The sequence below is a fragment of the Cydia amplana genome, chromosome 18 (genome assembly GCF_948474715.1).
Source record: "Cydia amplana chromosome 18, ilCydAmpl1.1, whole genome shotgun sequence".
Classification (NCBI taxonomy): Eukaryota; Metazoa; Arthropoda; class Insecta; order Lepidoptera; family Tortricidae; genus Cydia; species Cydia amplana.
The window spans coordinates 2,415,959-2,437,954 of record NC_086086.1 but is presented as its reverse complement, the minus strand read 5'-3'; the positions used below and the strand labels follow the sequence as shown (position 1 = coordinate 2,437,954).

General features: G+C 39.4%; 1 protein-coding gene across 1 annotated transcript in view; it reads left to right on the top strand.

Annotated features, from left to right (window-relative positions):
• Nucleotides 1–21,996, top strand: part of LOC134656287 (heterogeneous nuclear ribonucleoprotein M) — a 29,257-nt gene that overhangs the window by 260 nt on the left and 7,001 nt on the right. Inside the window, exons 2-9 of the mRNA XM_063511805.1 lie at nucleotides 197–396; nucleotides 1,495–1,657; nucleotides 1,998–2,085; nucleotides 3,832–3,949; nucleotides 4,585–4,731; nucleotides 10,774–11,112; nucleotides 11,863–12,127; nucleotides 13,171–13,286. Coding sequence (XP_063367875.1) covers nucleotides 211–396; nucleotides 1,495–1,657; nucleotides 1,998–2,085; nucleotides 3,832–3,949; nucleotides 4,585–4,731; nucleotides 10,774–11,112; nucleotides 11,863–12,127; nucleotides 13,171–13,286 — 1,422 coding nt within the window. The 5' untranslated portion in view covers nucleotides 197–210. The remainder of the gene's footprint in view (nucleotides 1–196; nucleotides 397–1,494; nucleotides 1,658–1,997; nucleotides 2,086–3,831; nucleotides 3,950–4,584; nucleotides 4,732–10,773; nucleotides 11,113–11,862; nucleotides 12,128–13,170; nucleotides 13,287–21,996) is intronic.

The following is a 21,996-nucleotide window of genomic DNA, read 5'->3' as shown; positions in this document are numbered from 1 at the left end:
TTACCACGTTAGTCGTTAGTTTACTAATAATTTTAGTAAATAAGTTCAAAGTACAAGTCAGTACAAGTACATACAATACAGGCTAATCGATTAAAGTTTCCATAACGTCATTAACATAGATTTGATACCACTTGATGATATTACAGCAAAAAACTACGCGTGATTATCCTTATACATGCATTTTCATTATATTTAGGTCCTGATAAAGATATGGATAACCAAAGAGAGAAAGAACGCGACCGTTCAAAGCGTGGAGACAGGCCTTCCAGGTTTTCAGACGCTCAAAGAGACCGTTCCAATGACCGCGAATCGCGATCAGATGGAAAACGCTTGTTCGTGTCCAACATTCCATACGAGTTCCGCTGGACTGAACTAAAAGATTTATTCAAGGAAAAGGTATGCATAATTAAATTTTGCTTTATGGGTTTATAATTGTACGTACGTAAATGTTTCCTTTCACAATTTGTTGAGTGAAACTTTTCATCTTTACTTTTTTTTGCCTTAAAACACACATGGTGGTGCATAGTTGCAGATGGACGAGTGTATACTGTAGTTTCCTAAATGGCAGTTAATACCATTCTCATTTTTTTCCACTTTTTATTTTTCTCGTAAGCTTCATTTATCAATAGCAATTATAATCATTCTCATATTTACCCATTCTATGTATTTATTAGTAGCTTATTTTCTCGATATGTTTTTGAACCGTTTTCATATTTACCCATTCTATGTATTTATTAGTAGCTTATTTTCTGCCTGACATAACAACAACAAACTATGAAAAACGCTGGGGTGTCCATCAAATCTGGAGTTCGTCGGACTGTTTCTTTTCAAAAAACATTTCCTTTGCAACTTAACTAGACGGAGCCCCGCTTCGCGGGGCTCCTATTTCTGAGCGGTTTGCCCTTCGGGCATCTGAAGCTACCTAATGAACCTAACCTACCTAGCTATTGATTTAGGCCCGTTTGCACCATTCACTAACCCGGGGTTAACCGGTTAAAACTGGAGTTACCAGTACAATTTGACACTTGGTTAACGGTTTAACCGCTCAACCCCGGGTTAGTGGGATGGTGCAAGTGGGCCTTAGTGAGACGTCCGTGAAAACATTACACTTTGGGGAAAAAAGCGTAGGTAGGTAAGTAGGTTAGGTTTGTTAGGTAGCTTCAGATGCCCGAAGGGCAAACCGCCCAGAAATAGGAGCCCCGCCGTCTATTTAAGTTGGAAAATAATGCGAATGGTTACAAAACATACCGGGAAAATAAGTTTTTCAAAAAAAAATAGAATGGAAAAATATGCGAATGACTAAAGTTGCTATAGGGAAAGGAAGATTACGAGAAAAATATAAAGTGAGAAATAATGCGAATGGTATTAACTGCAATTAGGAAATAACGATTTTCGGAACATACAGTATACACTCGAGTGGGTGATTTTAATTAAAATCCCGTACAGCTAAGGCTCTATCTTTTTAATTTCTTAAACACTTTTATCATATTCCAGGTTGGTGATGTGGCATATGTAGAGCTGTATAATGATGACAATGGGAAACCTCGAGGCTGTGGTGTCGTTGAGTTCACAAACACTGAAGCCATGAAGAAAGCACTCTTTGTAATGCACAGACATGAGCTAAATGGAAGGAAGCTAGTGTTGAAAGAAGAGACGGGTACCTTATTTTGAATTAATGTTCCTGAATAACATCCTGCTTTTAAAAAATAAAATAAATAAAAATAAAAAGTCATTTATTGTCGCAAAACACAGTAACAAAACAAAACAAACAAGGAAAAAAAAGACACAATAAGCACATAAGTCCAATAGGGTTGCTGACTGTATAAATATATATATGTTTAATTATAACTATGTAGAAGGAGGAGTTAATTTGAACGTGACGTCGTGTGTGCGTAATGAACACATGCTTTTGTAATGAGCACGAAATTTTTTTTTTAATTGAACCATTTTAATGTCTTTAAGGCCTCAGTCTCTCTAAACAAGACTGTATGTTGTAGGTAATGAACGCAACAGGGTTGGATCTGCAAGACAAGGAGGTGGGGGCGGCGGTGGCGGCAACAGGAACAATAGGGATGATAAAGATGGGTAAGCTCTCTCTCTCTCTCTCTCTCTCTCTCTCTCTCTCTCTCTCTCTCTCTCTCCCCCCTCTCTCCCTCTCCCTCTCCCCCCCTCTCTCCATCTCCCTCCCCCCCTCTCCCCCCCCTCTCTCTCTCCCTCTCCCCTACCCCTCTCTCTCTTTAGCCGTTTTCTACCCTTCGGTTGTAGGCCTCCTTCATTTTATGCCACTCGTCACAGTTCTGTGCAACCTGGAGCCACTTCTTCCCATCCATCCTTTTGATGTCGTCGTCCCAACACATTGGGTCTACTTTGAGGACGCTCTTCCCCCCATGGTCGCTACTCGAGTTGTTGTTTACTTCACGAATCGGTCTTTCGTGCTATAACTTTAAGTTTACACATGTGGTGTGTGCCTATAATTAGCTGTGCAATAAACTTAAGACACCTATCGAATGTATCTATACCTAACAATGTATCATTGTAACCGCTGTTGGCAGACCTATTAAATAAAATAAATAAAATAAAATATATAACCAGCCCATTCCCACTTCAAACTGGCTACGCCTTTTACAGCATGCGTGACCTTGCTCTGCTGTCTCAGCCCCTCATTCGTTTTATTCATGATAGTTATAATAATTTATTACATAAGCAAGTGACACATCCTGGGGCCTACTGCATAATAAAATAGGTAATACCATTACTTATTAAATTGTACAACGGGTCTTAATCGCGTATCTAAATTTTAAGATTTACCTCCGACGTTTCGAGGACGGCGTTGTCCCCGTGGTCTCGGAGAAGACTGGCTTAAGTTGACATCAGCGTCCAACCGCGCGAGTTTTTCGAACTACCCGCACTTGGTCTTGTTTATCAGCTTGAACGTTTTGCGCACCAGGGATGTCACTCTAACACCACAGAATAACTAATAGTACTACCGTACAGAAAATTCACTCCTTCACAAAAGTTAGATTTAGGTATAAAATTACACCTATATCGCCGCCTGCAAGCAAAATTGAAACTTATAACCGCGCATGAACCGTGAATCTCCTTTGCGCACCGCAGTTTTATGACCGAGCTGTGAGTGTCGGCACGGGGTTATCACTTGACAAGTTTTTATACCTAAAGTCTATTTTTTTATTCAGTAGACTGAAATGACAGTTCATAGTATGAACATAAAATGTCATTTCATACTATGAACTGTCATTTCAGTCTACCGAATAAAAAAATAGACTTTATACCCACTGATTTATTATTTTTAAGATAAATATGTAGGAATTACAAACGTTGATTATGTAAACATACATTTTTTATCCGGAGATAGTATGTCTGATTCTCACGGAAGTAAGTTTCGAAGCCATTGTGTATTTTCAATTTTGCGCGAGCGCCACGTGACACGACTATCGTGCACGCCGAGCGGCAGCCCACTGCCATACGCCTGTCCGATGGGCGCGCCGGCCAAATGTACCTAAACTGCGGAGTGACACCCCCCTGCTAACACTAACGATATTCGATTTATCAACTGTCGATATTCGTTTACGCTTACATTTACTAATTATTATACTTGTGAAGGTATAGTTACCACCAATAATATGTTACACAACGAGGGCCGCACGCGCAAAATATCTGACATAATATTTGTAGCGCGAAAAGTGTGTCACATATTTTTGCGGCCTGTGTTGTGTACATATTATTGCAGGTAACTGTACAGGCAATATTTTTCAGTGTGTGTCAATATGAATGAAAATGTTGAGTTAAAATTTGTAATGTATTTATTTCCAGTTGGGGAATGATGAAACCCCGGGAGCCTGAGAATTTCAACACATATGGGCTCAGTCTGGAATTCCTCGACTCTATCAATGTTCAGCCGCCACTAGTCAAGAAAGTTTTTGTTGCCAATGTAAGTTCCTACTCCAGCTTTAAGAATTTGAGAGCCTATGCCACAGAATAAATAATAGTACTAGGTACAGAAGATTCACTCTCTAACAAAACGCGTTTATTACGACAAATCGTCGTTGCGCTTACCAAATCTGATATGTGCGCGATTTTAATCAAATGAATTATAACCTTATGTGTTTTGTTGCTAGGTAACTATTTGTCAATCAAAAATCGAGCACATATCAGTTTTGGAAAGCGCAACGACGAAATATGACCGCTAGGTGGTGTGAAGTGTCAATGTAAAGTTTATTTCCAATTGGCCTGATGACAAATTTTGGAATCCCTTTTAATATTGTCGGTACACTTGTATTGGTTCCGAATAACACAATATTTCAGCTATACTCATAAGATTTAACATAAATCTTATGAGTATAGCTGAAAAGCTAGTTTAAACTTCGGTGGGCGAGATTTTTTTATTTTACAAAAAATCACTTCAGTGGCCTATTTTATAAAGCTACAAGTTACAATTTACAAGCGGAAGTCTCTTTCTAACCCTATGTGTTAGAACGAGACTTCCTCTTGTAAATTGTAACTTGTAGCTTTATAAAATAGGCCACGGTTGTAATAGTAATATGCTCTTACCAATTTCCTTTGCAGCTTGACTACAAAGCGGATCGTGCCAAAATAAAGGAAATCTTCAAAATGGCGGGCAAAGTGCGCAACATAGACTTGGCGGTAGACAAGGATGGCAACAGCAGGGGATTCGCCGTTATCGAGTACGACCATCCTGTTGAAGCCGTGCAGGTAAATATACTTGGTCAAGCAGATCTTGTCAGTAGAAAAAGGCGGCAAATTTGAAAAATGTAGTCGCGATGGGATATCGTCCCATAGAAAATATGAATTTCGCGCCTTTTTTTACTGACAAGATTTGCTTGACCAGCTATAACGTACACTATCTGAAGCTACTAGTTAAACCATAGAGAAATATGGTAAGCATAAAGTGCTCACTTCTCGTATGATCTAGACGTTGAGAGGGAGCGCAGGGCGTTGGCTGTCCGGGGTAACATGGTGGCTCGCAGGTTTGCTCGGTGTACAAGGGAAGTTAAGATAACTCTGTTTAAGGCATATTGCCAATCCTTTTACACTTGCAGCCTGTGGGTCAACTATACTCAGGGCAGTCAGCGCCTTGCGCGTTCAGTACAATAACATATTTAGGATGCTGTTGGGTCTTCCTAAGTTCTGTAGCGCTTCGGGTATGTTTGCGGATACGCGAGTAGATGGTTTTCATGCCATAATGCGAAAACGAGCCGCCTCCCTTATGCGCCGCGTACGTGAGAGCTCCAACAGCATCCTAAGTCTGGTGGCTAATAGGCTAGATTGTCCTATAGCAAGGCACTGGGATAGTCTCCATGTTCCCACATTATCCTAACTTAAGAATAGTTCTAGGTCTTGACATTTAACTAAACTTGACTGCGCATAACTTTAGAGCGTTTAAACTTTAGCTTATAATTTTTAAAGTAAATCTTATCAATAATGTTATTATTTTATTTTATTATTACTTATCAATTTTATTTTTTATCAATTATCAAATGCTCAGTTAGTTTATTTTTAATGTCTAGTCATGGATCTTTATATTATATACCTATTTTTACTGATTTTAGTTTTAAGTTTTGACATTTTAATTGAATTGGACTGCGCATATATTTACAGTGTTTAACCTTAATTTTTAATTTCTATTTTATAGTTTTAAAATTTTAATCTTTTAATAATCAATGAATTTTAATTATTACCTATCAATATCAGTTATCAAATGCTATGTTTAATTTAATTTTAATGTCTAGTCATGAATTTTTATGTTATACCTATACCTAATTTTATTTATTTTTAATATTATCTCAAATGTATACATACCTATGGATCGTTGTTGTCTGGAATAAATGATTTATATATATATATATACATCAGTTTTGGTACCAAAACGGCTATTATTTTCGTAGTCGACATCTAGCATCGAGTAGCGGAATTATCAGTACCGCTACTTGATACTAGGAGGGCTATGATGCTTTGTCACCAAATCATTAATCATTTATTGCGTGATATGTGAAATACCTGATAAGTGATTAAATGTGGTAAAAAGACGCGAGGATAAAGTACAAGTGACTAACGATAGCGTGACATGATTTGAGCGTTTGAAAAATCAATTTTAATCTCGATGACTTAAGGCCTATTTTAAAGAATAGATTACTTAATCACATTCCACCACTTATCTACTTTTGCCATTGACTGATAAAAATCATCCGTGGTTTGAGCTTTTGAAAAATCAATTCTAAACAAGTTTACTTAAAGCGTATTTTAACGAATGACATCCTATCACCACTTATCCACATGTGACGTTGATAGTTAAAAGTTATCCACGGTTAAAGCTTTTGAAGCTTTATTTCTAAGTACTTAGAGTTTATAGTCTTTGAAATAAGCTACATTATCGAATTAAGGTAGAACCGGCTGCAATACTTAATTAACGAAGGCTCATATTTGCTTGTAAATTCATACAAAATTTTAAGGACAGTAGACCTTATTAACCTCAAATACGGTGAATTTTATACGTCAAACCATCTGTCAAAATCAACTAAATTGTAGGCCCTCCCCAAACTTAGCCACCTTACTAAGACAACTGCTCGATGCATGTGGCCGTTGCTCTCCGCCTAATAGGTTGCCATGGGTATGCCAACCCCACCAATGCATCTACGGTTCCACTGTGGGGAGCAACGGCCACCATGTCTTGAGCTGCTGCCGTTGCGCTGGGAGGTTCCCACGGCACCATGTTCTTAATGACATCGTTAGGAGAGCCTTATTGTCAGAGTTACCTAATATCCCATGTATGCTTGAGCCGCCAGGCTTTAGCCGATCGGACGGCATAAGGCCTGACGGCTAGACCCTGGTGCCGTGGGAAAGAGGTAAGTGCTTACTGTGGGACGCCACGTGCGTCAGTACTTTTGCCGCCCCGCATCTTAGTCGTACAATGCGGTCGGCAGGAGCGGCTGCTGAGCATGCGGCGTCTCTTAAAAACCGGCCAAGTGCGAGTCGGACTCGCGCACGAAGGGTTCCGTACCATTAGGTACGCAAAAAACGGCAACAAAATCACGTTTGTTGTATGGGAGCTCCACTTAAATATTTATTTTATTTTGTTGTTAGTACTTATTATTTGTTGTTGGCAACAGAAATATATCATCTAAATAGACAGACAGACCGACGGACAGCGGAGTCTTAGTAATAGGGTCCCGTTTTTCCTGAAACCCTAAAAAGATAAATACTCGGCGCTGAGCGGGTATTTATTCGTCTCCCTCGGTGTCGAGACTTCGGGATGCTCCGGGAGCTGGGACCTCGCCTGTTTGAAAGGAGCCTTGACCCCCGCTCCGGATTTTTCCTGATGCAAAGACTGTCCATCGCAATCTAAGGCGGTCCTAGGTCCTTGCTACTCGTAAAGTCTGCAGCGATATTGATAGCCCACGCAGTGCAAGTGTTATACTTGGTCAACCAGATCTTGACAGTAGAAAAAGTTGGCAAATTTGAAAAATGTAGGCGCGAAGGGATATCGTCCCATAGAAAATTTGAATTTCGCGCCTTTTTCTACTGACAAGGTTTGGTTGACCATCTATAGAAAAAAAATCAGCGATGTCAAATCGGCGACATGATAGATTTTCATTGTCAGTCAGGCTAAAAGTACAATGTAATATTAATTTAAAAATTCATTGCGTAACATATACCTATAGGAAGAAAACAAACAAATAAATTGCATTAAATATATGCAGAACATGAGAACTATGAGAGTATGGATCACTCCATACGCAGAAGTGATTGATGGCTGAACATATATTCTGAAATTCGGCAACGCTATGAAGAAAAAATCCTTGGACGCCTATTCTCCACAGGTGACATGAGAGGAAATATTGTCTGAAAAAAAAAACTGCAAGAGCTGATTTTATACGCAGATAAAAAAGACGTTAGAGTTTATGGAGACATGACAGAAGACGCGGTATGCTGAAGAATATGTTGTCACAAAAGGAGCGACAGTCCGTTTAAATGTAAATATGTTGCAATGACCTTCAACTGGTGTCAGCGAGCTTGCCGTGATACCTTCACGAGCTAATCACAGCGGCGTATGATAAAATCATAGTTTCTACTGTGCGAAACATTTAGGGCGCGTGTACACGGTCCCGCCTCCGCGCTGCTGCCGCGCCGCCGCCGCACCTTCGCGCTATTTACACGAGACGCGTAAAGCCCGCTGCCGCGCCGCCACTGCGCCGCCGCTGCACCTTCGCGCTATGTACACGAGACAAGTATAGTCCGCCGCCGCGGGTTTTACGCGTCTCGTGTACATAGCGCGAAAGTGCGGCGGCGGCGCGGAGGCGGCACCGTGTACACGCGCCCTTATGTGTATGGAATCGAAGCTGTTTCCGGCCTTACTCCAATCTGTGGCTAAATGTTTTGGTGCTTGTAGTTTTTAAGTATTCTGAATTAAATACTCTGATTTAAACATAATTAGATTGTTTTTTTATTATTATTAATCTCTCTATTTTCACTTTATTGCACGAAACATAGGACGTCTTGCCAAATGGAATTCTCTACCAGTCAGGCGTAAGGCAAACAGAGATTGGTGTTGGTATGTAGGATATAAAAGCGACCGTATGTCGAACAGATAATCTGGTTGCTGGCATTACATACATCTTTCGTGCTGGTATTTTATACTGTTAAATCGTACCTATGCTAAAAAAGTGACGAACTCCGAATGTGACGTCCTCAGAAAGTGGCGTTCTCAGAAAGTGACGTCCTCAGTGCAACATTATATCTTTAATTAAAGATAAAGATAAAAGATAAAAAACAGTTTATTGCCACAACTAGAAATCTTACATTCTTACAACTAGAAATCTTACAATTAGAATAAACACCTTAAACATAGTAGGTAGGAACTAACATTAATTTAAATTTCATATTGTTATAGGCAATGGGTACCAGTCTCAGCTCGTGCTAGATATGTGGCATGCATATATCCAGCGCTGATTTTCAGCCTGGTCCCTTCTATATATATATAGATATACGTATAACATAAACATATATATATATATATTTTTTTTATTTATTTATTTATTTATATATTTTTCTTTCCGGTCGGTCTGTTTCACTATACGGCTAACTAAGAATAGGTTGCAAGATGTGTGCGACTGTATACAATATATATAAATTGTTTGTGTATGAGTGTACGTGTATGTAATTAATTAAACTTTGATTTAGATTATTGATTTTATTTTATTGATTTTATTTGATTTCCTATGAGCTAGTTAGGAGTTTAAGTGAGGGGGTGGTTTCCCTTTTGCAACTCGAGAAAGTGTGCTTTGACCAGTTTCTTGAAAGTAAGTAATGGCATAATTAAGTACTTTAAGATGTGCCGGCAATCCGTCGCCATGTTGAGTTTGAGGTCGGCGTCTAGTTCGGCACACACATAGAGTGCCAAGTCTTTGAGCACTCTATATATGTGCCGAAACTCCTCGTTGGGCATATCCAAAGGGTTCCATGTATCCCTTATGGCACGTCGTTGAATTTTTCTTTGTTGATGCTTTTCTTCCATGGCAGCAGCTGCCAAGAAGAAATGATATCTTTGCCATCCCTACAAATAATGTAATGATATTCTTATATGAATACAAATGGAGTTCAAATAGTATATATTATATTTGGAAAAAAAAACTATACCGGCCAAGTGCGAGTCCAAAATTTTAGACCCAGTAATTTCGGAGATAAAAGTGGGGAGAGGGGGTAATTTTTTGGCTATTTTCTTAAATAACTTCTAACCTATTTATTGTACTTAAAAAATCGCTGGTGGTCTAGCGGTAAGAGCATGCAACTTGCAATCCAGAGGTCGCGGGTTCAAACCCCGGCTCGTACCAATAAGTTTTTCAGAACTTATGCACGAAATATCATTTGATATTTACCAGTCCCTTTTCGGAGAAGGAAAACATCGTGAGGAAACCGGACTAATCCCAATACTGGCCTAGTTTACCCTCTGGGTTGGAAGGTCAGATGACAGTCGCTTTCGTAAAAACTAGTGCCCACGCCAGTTCCTGGGATTAGCTGCCAAGCTGCCCCAGGCTCCCATGAGCCGTGGCAAATTCCGGGACAACAAATAGGCTGTGACAGACGGACAGGCAGACGCACGAGTGAACCCTAAAAATTGTATTTTTCACCACTTCTATACCATGAGAGCACCTTGTCGTGCCCAGTGAGCACTACGATAAATTAATCAAAGGCTAGCCGTCAAAAATCGACTATATGTCTAATTATCCAACAAACGTAGCCATTTACCGTCTATCGCTGTCAAAGTGGACAAAACGGTATGAATGTTATAAAAATGTATAAATCTAGACAAGTGTCTTTTATATCATTTAACTTATCCACTTATCAACTAAGTTTAAGTTGGAAAAGTAGACAAATGACATATTATCCAACGAGCATGTTCTGCAGTTAATCGTTTAACGACTATCGCTGTCAAAAGTGGAGAAGACGACAAATCAATAAAAACTGGATAAAATGTCAGTTTTATCATCATTTATACAACTATATCATTTATACAGTCGACCATCATAGCCCTATAGATGTCTCGAGTTTCGCGTCTCACTAAAATTGTATTGAACAACAATTTACAATAATATTACAAGCAGAAGGAGTTGAAAATAAAGTTCCGGTTGTAATATTAGCTGAAAATTGTTGAGTATTTAGACTTTTCGGTCGTGTGATTAGTTGCGTTTTTTGAATTGATGTGTAAACGAAAATTGGTGTTATTCCTTCTTTTTACAGGCAATATCCATGTTCGACAAGCAAATGTTATATGAACGTCGAATGACAGTCCGAATGGACCGAGGCAACTCGGAAAAGTCTGAATTTAGGCTGCCGGAAGGTCTAAAAGGCATCGGCTTAGGCCTAGGACCTAACGGAGAACCCCTAAGAGATGTAGCGAGGAATCTGCCTCAGAACTCCAATGGGCCTAACTTGAACCTGAATAATACTAACTCTTCATTGGGGGCGGGAGTACTGGGGGCAGTGCCGACGGCTAGTGTGGCCCTGAACGGACTAGGCGCTGGCTTAGCCGCTAATCCACTCACTACCAACACTTTAGGAGGAGGATTGGGATTACAGGTATGTAGTACTAACACCAACATGGACATTTAGTTAATCAGTGGACCTTAAGTCCCTAGCAATATTAATTTATTGTGTCAAAAAAAAACAAAACGGCAACAACCAGAACAACGAAGATACAAGAATAATATAAACATAGTATTTTGGTGACGGAGAAAAAACTCGCTCATCGCTGTTTCTCGCTAATCGTCATTGGAAGTGCAATTTCCATTTCGCCGCTATACTTACTCAACCTCGTATCTGCAACACTCATTTGATGACAAAAACACCCGTATTCCGAATGAAAGAAAAGCGACATTTCCATCAAATGATTGTTGCAGATATGAGGTTGAGTAAGTATAGCGACGATTTGTAGATCTGTCGCACCACACAAGAAACTTATTTTATAATTACCTATTAGAAAACCAGTTTAAAAGTAAAAACTTTACTTGTAACTAAGTAATTAATTAGTAGGTACAGTAAGCTGCAGAATTAAGTGACGCCCCCCTGCAACTCATGCAAGCTAATTTATATACTTCTTAACTTAATTTATATAGGTACTGTTTAACACATTAATTGCCACCCAGCCAAACAAGACATCCGCGCCAGGCCACAAAAATTTCTTCATATAAAGCTGTAGTACCACGATCCCGACTATCGGGTCGTCCCGCCTGGGAACGAAATCATAAAATACCCGATAGTCGGGTTTTCGGCACTGAATGTGTTAAATCTACATCAAGAATCCCATATTAAGACAACTTCTCTTTTCAGGCTCTAGGTCTAACTGGGCTGGGCGCCCTTCAAAACCAGCTCCTCCAACAAGGCCTCACCGCCAGCGACCTGGCCACCGTCCTCACCGCCCAAGCCCAAGCCCAAGCTCAAGCCCAGGTAGCCCAGGCTGCCAATGTCGGGGTCAATGTGAACACTGGCCTGAACCTGAATAATGATTTGAGCGCGCTTGGGAATAACGCTATGAGTAGTAATGTCATGGGAGGCTTGGGAGGGAATTCTTCTATGAGCAGCGGGCCGCTTTCAGGTAAATATATGAGTAATTAGTAAATATCCTTCCCGTTCCAAGGCCCAGGCGCAAGCCCAGGTAGCCCAGACTGCCAAAGTCGGGGTCAATGTGAACACTGGTCTGAACCTGAATAATGATTTGAGCGCGCTTGGGAATAATGCTATGAGTAGTAATGTCATGGGAGGGAACTCTTCTATGAGCAGCGGGAGCGTTCAATGAGTAGTTAGTACATAACATCCCCTTCCCAGGCACAAGCCCAGGTAGGCCAGGCTGCCAATGTCGGGGTCAATGTGAACACTGGCCTGAACCTGAATAATGATTTGAGCGCGCTTGGGACTAACGCTATGAGTAGTAATGTCATGGGAGGCTTGGGAGGGAATTCTTCTATGAGCAGCGGGCCGCTTTCAGGTAAATATATGAGTAATTAGTAAATATCCTTCCTGTTCCAAGGCCCAGGCGCAAGCCCAGGTAGCCCAGACTGCCAAAGTCGGGGTCAATGTGAACACTGGTCTGAACCTGAATAATGATTTGAGCGCGCTTGGGAATAATGCTTTGAGTAGTAATGTCATAGGAGGGAACTCTTCTATGAGCAGCGGGAGCGTTCAATGAGTAGTTAGTACATAACATCCCCTTCCCAGGCACAAGCCCAGGTAGGCCAGGCTGCCAATGTCGGGGTCAATGTGAACACTGGCCTGAACCTGAATAATGATTTGAGCGCGCTTGGGAATAACGCTATGAGTAGTAATGTCATGGGAGGGAACTCTTCTATGAGCAGCGGGCCGCTTTCAGGTAAATATATGATTAGTTAGTACATTACATAACATTTCCAAGGCCCAGGCACAAGGCCCGGTATCTCAAGCTGCCAATGACGATATAAATGTTTTCCCGCCATTTTTAGCCATGGAATTTGCCAATTACCCGAAAATTGGCTACCAAATTCGGGTCAATTTTCATTTGAAATTATTTTTAATACCTACGTTGTTGTTGCGGCTATACGGACACTGTTATCTTACACAGATCAATCTAACCCCAAACTAAACAATATACGTTCTAATTTATAGCTTCAAGCAGACAAATGGTGGGTGTGACCGGATCTGGACAAGGCTACGGCCGGGACTCTAGCGTCGTCCAGCAAAGCTCCCGCGACAAGTCGTCAGACATGGTTGCTATCACTAATGTAAGTTACTCTGTACGGATATGATGGTCGTTCTTGTCTACGTGACATTGTGATAAAACGGTGTCCGTCACTTTCTTTCCCACGGTGTTAAACAGTGACAGTTATTTTATCACGTGGATAAAGATGGATAAAGCTATCCATAATAGGCTGGCTGGTTACAAACCAGGGATGTTGCGAACATCCGCATCCGCAACCACGGAACTTCCGCATTATTTTCAACATCCGCATCTGCATCCGCATCCGCATAAAATCGATGCGGAGCTTATGCGGATGCGGATGTCGAACAAGTCGGTACAGGAACGTCTTAGCGGCGGCGTAGGTGCTAGGTAATTTCGTCATTACCTTATAATATTATAAATATATTAGATTATACTATTCGCTGAGGCGGAGCCGGGTAAAAGGGTAGTATAGAGGTTTAGAGTCAATAGACGAGTGTAGGTATAGTAATGCACAATTTATTCGATGGTTTGCCTATTTTATACATATGAAGTTATCGCTGATACAAGCAATACGCGTATATGTCGCAGTAAACCAAAGCGTTACTGCTAAACACTAAAAGTGGACATTTACCACATTACACCTCCCCCGAAAGTTCCTATCACCGCCGGGGTGGCTGTGCGAGACAATTTAAAGGGGCCCTGGTCCTGACCGTGTCTCCACATTCAAAACAACTCACTGCAACTTGTATTAAAATAAATTTATTTCAGCTCCACCAAAATTTACATTTTTACATCATGACAACTCAATCTCTTCTACTGTTTCTATTCCATTGTTTCCTATCATAGACAAGAGTACAGTAAAAAACCTAAAGAGTTTTAATATAAATATAACTTGTGTTCGGTTATGAACATGTTGGGGGCCTAGCCAAAAAACAACACTTACAATGTTAAAAAACAACAAAAATTAAACCTTAACCAACTTCAGCATTATCGCTAAATTATAAACAAATGAATAAAACAGTTTACCTAACTGTAATCAATTGGTAAGGGACACACCTTGGTAACACTCGTTTTAACAATGAAACCTTTTGCTGTTTTTACATGCAAGGCTCGAACCTTACCATCTTTACCAGGTTTAACATCAACAATTCGACCTACTGGCCAACACAACGGAGAGGCATTATCTTCCCTCAACAAAACTAAAGTGCCTATTTCTAAGTTGGGAGACTCATTTCTCCACTTTGGCCTACTCTGCAGCATAACCAAGTATTGCTTATGCCATTGCCGCCAAAAATGTTGCTGCAATTGAACACATTGTTTCCAAAAACTTAATCTACCTATATTTACATCTGTAATATCCGTTTCTGGATAAGAAGTCAGTGAACTACCAGTGAGAAAATGTCCAGGAGTTAAATAAGTCATATCACTAGGATCCCTAGACATAGGGGTCAACGGCCTAGAATTCAAAATGGCTTCGAATTGAACCAAAATCGTGTACATTTGCTCATAGGTAAACACCGTGTTACCAATTACACGTTTCATGTGATATTTAACACTTTTAATACCAGCTTCCCACAAACCACCAAAAACTGGGGAATAAGAAGGAATAAAATGAAAGGATATTCTTTCAGAACTAGAAAAGTCAACCACAGCTGATTGGTGATTAGCGGAATTTTGAAGGTCATACAATTCCTTAAGAACATTTTCCGCGCCCTTATAATAGGCTGCATTGTCACAATATATTTTAGTAGGTTTGTTTCTACGAGATATAAATCTTTTTAGACACCCTAAAAAAGTATCGGTTGTCATGTCAGATGCCAATTCAACGTGAATGGCTTTTGTAACAAAGCATACAAAAATCACAACATAAGCCTTTGTGATCACAGGTTTCCTAATTCTAGTCTGCTTTACATAGAAAGGACCGGCATAGTCCGTGCCCACTATTTGAAATGGACGAGTCATATTTACACGATCAAGTGGTAGAGAACCCATTAATTGAGTAGCATTTCTTGCCTTAAGTCGAAAACATTTTATACATTTATACAAAACGGACTTTAATTCTCTGTTGGCATTCAAAATCCAATATTTTTCATTTAGGGTACTCAGTAACAAAGTGGCACCAGCATGTTTTAACCTCAAGTGTTCATTATGAATTATTATTTTTGTGACATGAGAACCTTTGGGCAATATAATCGGGTGCTTTTGGTCATAGGACAATCCTGCATTTTGCAATCTACCACCTACACGTAACAATCCCTCAGAATCAAGAAAAGGATGCAAACTGTTTAAGCCAGACTTTAATGGCAACTTATTATTTAAGTCTTCAATATCAATACAAAAGAACTTTCTTTGCTCACATTTAATTATCATGCGCAACGCAGAGTCTAATTCTTGGGGAGATAAATATCCCTGACGTTTGTTAAGATTTACATTTTTGCAGTTAAATACAAACCTAAGGAGATAACCTACAATCCTTGTCAATTTGTTTATATTTGAATATTTATGTATCAAACCATCAATCGAACTAGAACTTACATCTACACAAGTATGACAGGTTTCAGCTGTAGGTTTTAGCTCTGGTACATCAGATTTTAAAATGTCATGTTCTACAGGTTTATGATGGTAAGTAGGGTCAGACAAAAACTTTGGCCCATGCCACCAAATGTCACATTTTTCCAATAATTGGGGCTCTACACCACGAGATAATATATCAGCGGCGTTATCATGCGTATTTACATAATGCCATTCAAAGTCGGAGGATAGCTTATTAATCTTATCAACTCTGTTACCTACATACACGTTAAGCTTAACTGGTAATGTTTTTAACCAAGCTAGTAAAATCATGGAGTCACTATAAAGGTGAGCACTCACTGAGTATTTTAAGGACAGAGCATTGTACACCTTCCGAACTAGAATAGCAAGTAACAGGGCAGCATTCAGTTCCAATTTTGGGATGGTCAAGGATTTAGCCTTAGGATTGATGCGCGTCTTCGAGCACAAAAGATTCACCGAAACCTTGTTGTCAGCATCAATGACACGTAAGTACAAACAACATCCATGAGCAGCATTAGAAGCATCAGAAAATCCCACTAATTCTAAGGATTGCGCTCCTTGAATATTGATATTCCTAGCGACCGAGATGCTGGACATTTGAACTAAGCTATTGGCAAAGTCAACCCATTTTTTGTTAAGACCTTGAGGTAAAACCTCATCCCATTTCAACGATTCAAACCAAACCTGTTGCATTAATATCTTTGCCTGCACTAACACAGGGCCACATAATCCTAAAGGATCAAAAAATTTACTTATGAAGCTAAGCATCTGACGCTTCGTGTACTTTTCTTGAACCTCTTTAACAGGACACTTCATGTTGAGAGTATCAGTAATGACGTCATATGTCAATCCAAGAGTTTTAACATATTCATTATTTTTATCAAAGCTCCTACTATCGAGTTGATGCAATTCAACCGGTATGTCGCTTAAAATTTCTTGGTTATTAGAACACCATTTGTGCAGAGACAGACTAGCGAACTTCATTATCCCTATCAACTGCTTTTTCATCTGCGCTAACTCATTCAAATCATTAGAACCACACTGAATATCATCTACATAACACGTGTGCTTCAACACGAACGAAGCCAAGGGATATTGACTTTCATACCTTTGGGCTAATTCTAACAAACACCTACATGCTAAGAACGCAGAATTCTTTAAACCATATGTAACTGTCTGCAACTGTACACATTTGACTGACTCGTCAGGAGAATCGCGCCACAAGATATTTTGCAAACAACGATACTTATCCTCAATCAAAATTTGGCGATACATAGCCTTTATATCACACAATAATACATACTTGAAAGTTCTGAACAAAATCAGAATTTCAAAGAGATCCTTTTGAACCACCGGACCATTTAACAAAATGTCATTTAAACATATACCATTTTTTGTGACAGCACCAGCGTCAAAAACAGCCCTAACTGGTGTCGTTTTACTGGAACTAATCACAGGGTGGTGGGGCAGAAACATGACATTGCCTGCACTTAAGTCATAATTAGACATGTCAAAATATTTAGCATGACCTTGGTCAATGTAATCCTGTATGAATTTTTTATACTTTTTACCCAACTCTAGATCGCGTGAAAACCGCTTTTCTAAATTGAAAAGTCGTTGCAAGGCGCTACTAAAAGAATCACCTAAGTCTAACTTATCCAACTCAACCTTCACCGGCATGGCTACAGTGAACTTGTTATTTTCTAATTTAACTGACTCCTGAAAAATCTGTTCCGCCTGCTCAACCTCTGTACCGGTTTCCCTAATGATGTCAGGTACTTTTTCACAATCCCAAAATTTGGACATTATATCAACAATGTCTTCAGAAGGTTGACAATCGTTTGACAGCAAGCAAACCTCACTTTGTTTAACACATGGGAAAGGTGGTTGCAAATCATCCCTAGCTACATTAAAATCAATAGGATTACCTTTAGATGTAACACAATAGTTACTTATAGACTTCTTGCCAGCAGGGAAGGGCAGCGCCCCGCCTACAATATGACCGAACCTCGTCTTCACCAAATATGGACCCACAGGTGTCAGCTGCCGGCACACATACTGGAACGCCTGGAAAAAGACGTCGGCACCTAATAATAGTGAATTCTCATTCGATTCATTGAACTTCTCATCAGCCAACTGGGCATAGGATGGAATATCAAACTGAGATGTGTCAAATGTTTGCTGCGGAAGGGCACAAGTAATCTTCCTTGTCACACAGCATGACACATCAACTTTAAAATCACCCACGGTAGAGTAAATAACTAAATCAGCCTTTTGCGCAATATTATTGTCTCTTTCACACACACCAGTCACTACCTCATCAGTATCATATGTAGAAATACCTACTTCCTCAATCAGTTTTTCAGTGGCAAAATGTATCTGCGAGCAAGAGTCTAGAAGTGCTCTAGCATGAGTAAAGGTACCATCCTTTTTCTTCAACTTCACAATTATAGACGGAAGCAATACACTTGCATTCCGAGGTCTAGCAGACAAACTCACATTTATGGATGAGTCGGTAGGCAAACAACCATCATTTGATTTGCTTTTATTATTTACATTCTGAGAGGGTTCATCAGCCAAGGAAACATTAGCTACCTTACCTTTGTTTGGCGAATGCAACAGAGTGTTGTGTAATTCATGACAAGTTGCACATTTCAATCTCATTAAACATCTACCTCGATGACCATTGAGACACAATTTACACAAATTGTTTACATCAACAAACTCACATCGCTCCTTATAAGAAGAAGAAAAAATTTAACGCATGTTGCTTGCTTACAATTTTTTCTGAAATCAAAAATAAAAAAAAAATGTTAACAAATTTTATAAGTAGGTATAATGAAACCATCTTTATTTAGATTGGTCCTTATGTGTCGTCGTAAGTGTCGTATTACTATTAAGGGGAAAAAAAAAATGTTTTGCTAATAAGAAAATATCATTACTTAAAATGTTGTTAAAATATTAATTAATTATCTTCGTCCTCAAAAATGTAAACCTGTATCTTTAAATCATCTGCTATCAGTTTTTCTTTAATATTAATTATCATCTTTCTCAAAAATATAAATCTTTAAAACATTTACTCTTCATCTTTAAATATTTATTCTTCAGCTTTAAAATATTTATTCTTCAACTTTAATTGTATATAGTTACGGTACCCTGTACCTAAACCTCGTATTAAGTTAAACTAATGCCGTATTAAGACGGAGTCATATACTCCTAACAAAATCAATGGGAATGGTTACCCAGGGCATGGTCACCCTATAATCAATACATCATGGGCTACGCTCCCGTGCGTACCCGAACTTCATAACTACACGTGGGATTGGCTACCCGAGGGCATGGTCACCCTAAAACATAATAATAGCGGCATATCAGGCCAGGCTGTACAGCTCTGCCTGTACCTAGAGACACAAATACATTAAGACAATAAGTCTCCTACAACTTTCACGGAGGATACTGTATATCACGCTATGATCAAGTACGAAGGACTAGTGCTCTAGCTATAAGGTCACATTTTATAAATAAATGTGCCTAAACTCCTTAAAACTTCTCAAACTTGTATCGTAATGTAAGCTTTCTATAAAATAAACTTTGTTATTTAACTATCAAAATTTAAAAAAAAAATGATGTAATAAATCAAACCTTCGCTGCATATCAGGTGATCAGTCCGACACGTAGCTAAAGTATCAATCATTACCTACTAAGAAACAATTAAATAATTTTATTGAATTGAGTTGTTAATTATTTAATCGATGGCGATGTATCAATATTAATTCTTACTCAGACCAACTAGTTAATGTGGTTAAAATTTTCTAAGTGTGAGTATCAAATTTCATTCACTTAATATTAAAACTTGCTATAAATCGACGAGTGGCACGCGACCTACTCGCGTTTTGCTGACTCGCGCACCTTACTACTCGGCGCGTGTTGATGATTGCGAAATAATTAATTGAGGACTCGATTCGACACTTACAATTTATAATTTATGATCTCTATATCCAGCGATAACTTTTACTAAAAAAAAACTACTGTAGGTTTATTTTTAAGGCTTTACGCATTTAGTACCTTATACGCGGGGCCTACAGCTCGGTTTCTTCTGGTATCGGTGGACTTCGCGGGGGCCACACTCGTCCTCTGCTCCGTCTTCGTCCGGTCCGGTGCGAGTTCGCGTCCGGCATTCTTGCTGCTGCTGGCGTGGCCTGGCGAGCTTGACGCTTCGTATGGCTGGCTCTGCTTACGACGATGTTAGTGGGCCGGGATAACCCTGGACTCCTCTTGAAATGGGCCGGGATAACCCTGGACACCTCTTGATTTGCGAGCCGGGATAACGAAATCGTCTAGATCCAGAAAAGTCGGCGACGTTACTGTTTATTCAATATAACGCACCTATATTCTTGCTCAAATACTAAACGTTTTGTTTTTTTTTTTAATAAAAAAAATACTAAAAATGTATATTTGACATTTCTAAGTACCTAATCTTGACATCCGCTTCCGCGGATGTCAGCCTTTAAATATCCGCATCCGCATCCGCGGATGTCAAAAAATCTGCATCCGCAACATCCCTGTTACAAACTACTTTCCATAGCAAATGGCTGCATGGTCAGACTCAATTACACAATATCCCCGCTTCCTGAATTGCCCTACACACAGCGGCAATGTAAACGACGTACCTATGGAACCGCGCGCGTTGTACTACTATTTAAAATTTGCAATATTTTACCAGTTAGTTTAAAACATAAATACCTACTCGCGATCAATAACCATAGCTACCAAGAGTCTAACTCAGCGGATTCCTTAACACCAGTTAATCATACATACATCACAAAGGCTGTGACTACAGGCAAACTATCCGTTCCTAGAATTAATAACTACTACGGGGATAGAACACTTAGAAAAAGAATTCCATACTTAATAGTTTGCCTGAAGCTATAAGACGCGAAAACAAGTAGTCCAAATTTAAATCTATGTTAAAAAAACATTACCATGACACATTGTAGTAATTAATTTACCTACTTTAAGTTACATTAAGTTACATATTAACCAGAGACTGATGACCCCACAGTCAAACTCATTGTTGAGTTTTGCGGGGCTATGATTATAGTTAAGAATATCACTGTACTTTATTAATTAAATAAATAATAATAATAATAATAAGAGCTGGCATGAATGGAATGAATGAGTGAATGAAAAAAATATCTCTGTGTGTATCACATTAACCAATATAATGGTGGCTGTGACATACGTGTGGATACTGAGATACAGGTGTCACTCATGCAATGAAAGTTTCGTTCGCTCCATTCGTGCCAGCTTTCGTTAATCAACCTATTTGCAATGTATCAGTAATGTAACGATCTTGTTTAGATTCTTCATTTCTTTATTTGGCCATACATTGAATGAAAAATCTTATACTCGTCAATAAACAAAGGGCTTCTGTGCTGCCTACAGAAGGCCTAACGCAAACACCGGAGTTCGCAAATTGCGGCCATGTTTCTCTCTTACTCTAATATGGAGTATTACTGCAGTGTTTTGCCGCCAGAGTGCAGCACTAGCGCCTTTAGTAAACCATAGAGTAACTAATACATACTGTACCTTAAACTACCACAGAAAACCAAATATGACACTGACACACCAAGGCGGTTTGTTTATAAAGGGCCTACCGGGAAACGCGAAATCGAAACTCGGCTATTTGCCTCTTTATCGCTCGAATATGCAAGAGTGATAGACTGTTTAGATAACAAAATTTCGACTCTCTCGTTTGCGGTAGACCCTTAGATTGTGACTTTTTGTGGGAATGGCGATGGCGCCCCCTACGCAGACTTTCGCGCAATATTCCCTATTAAGAGCCAACAGGAGTGGTCATTTCTCCATACAAACGTACTCGACTGTTTCCTCCGTGGGTTTTGAAGCTAGAGCAATGATTTTTTCAACACATTAATATTGTCAATATCTGTGTCGGACCGTTTTGCTTTTTTTGATATTTTTGTTTTTTAAGGCGCTAGAGCCCTTCAAAAATTGCCAAAATGGCCTAATTGACTATGCCGCAATGAGAGGCGTGCTATTCAAAATTGACATCAATTAGTCAAAAAAGCAAAACGGTCCGACACAGATAATGTCATAATCATTTAGATTTCCAAATTTGGTTACGATTGGTTAAGTTTTGGAGGAGGAAACAGTCGAGTACGAAACCACGATTTTTGAGATTTTTACGCAGGATTTTT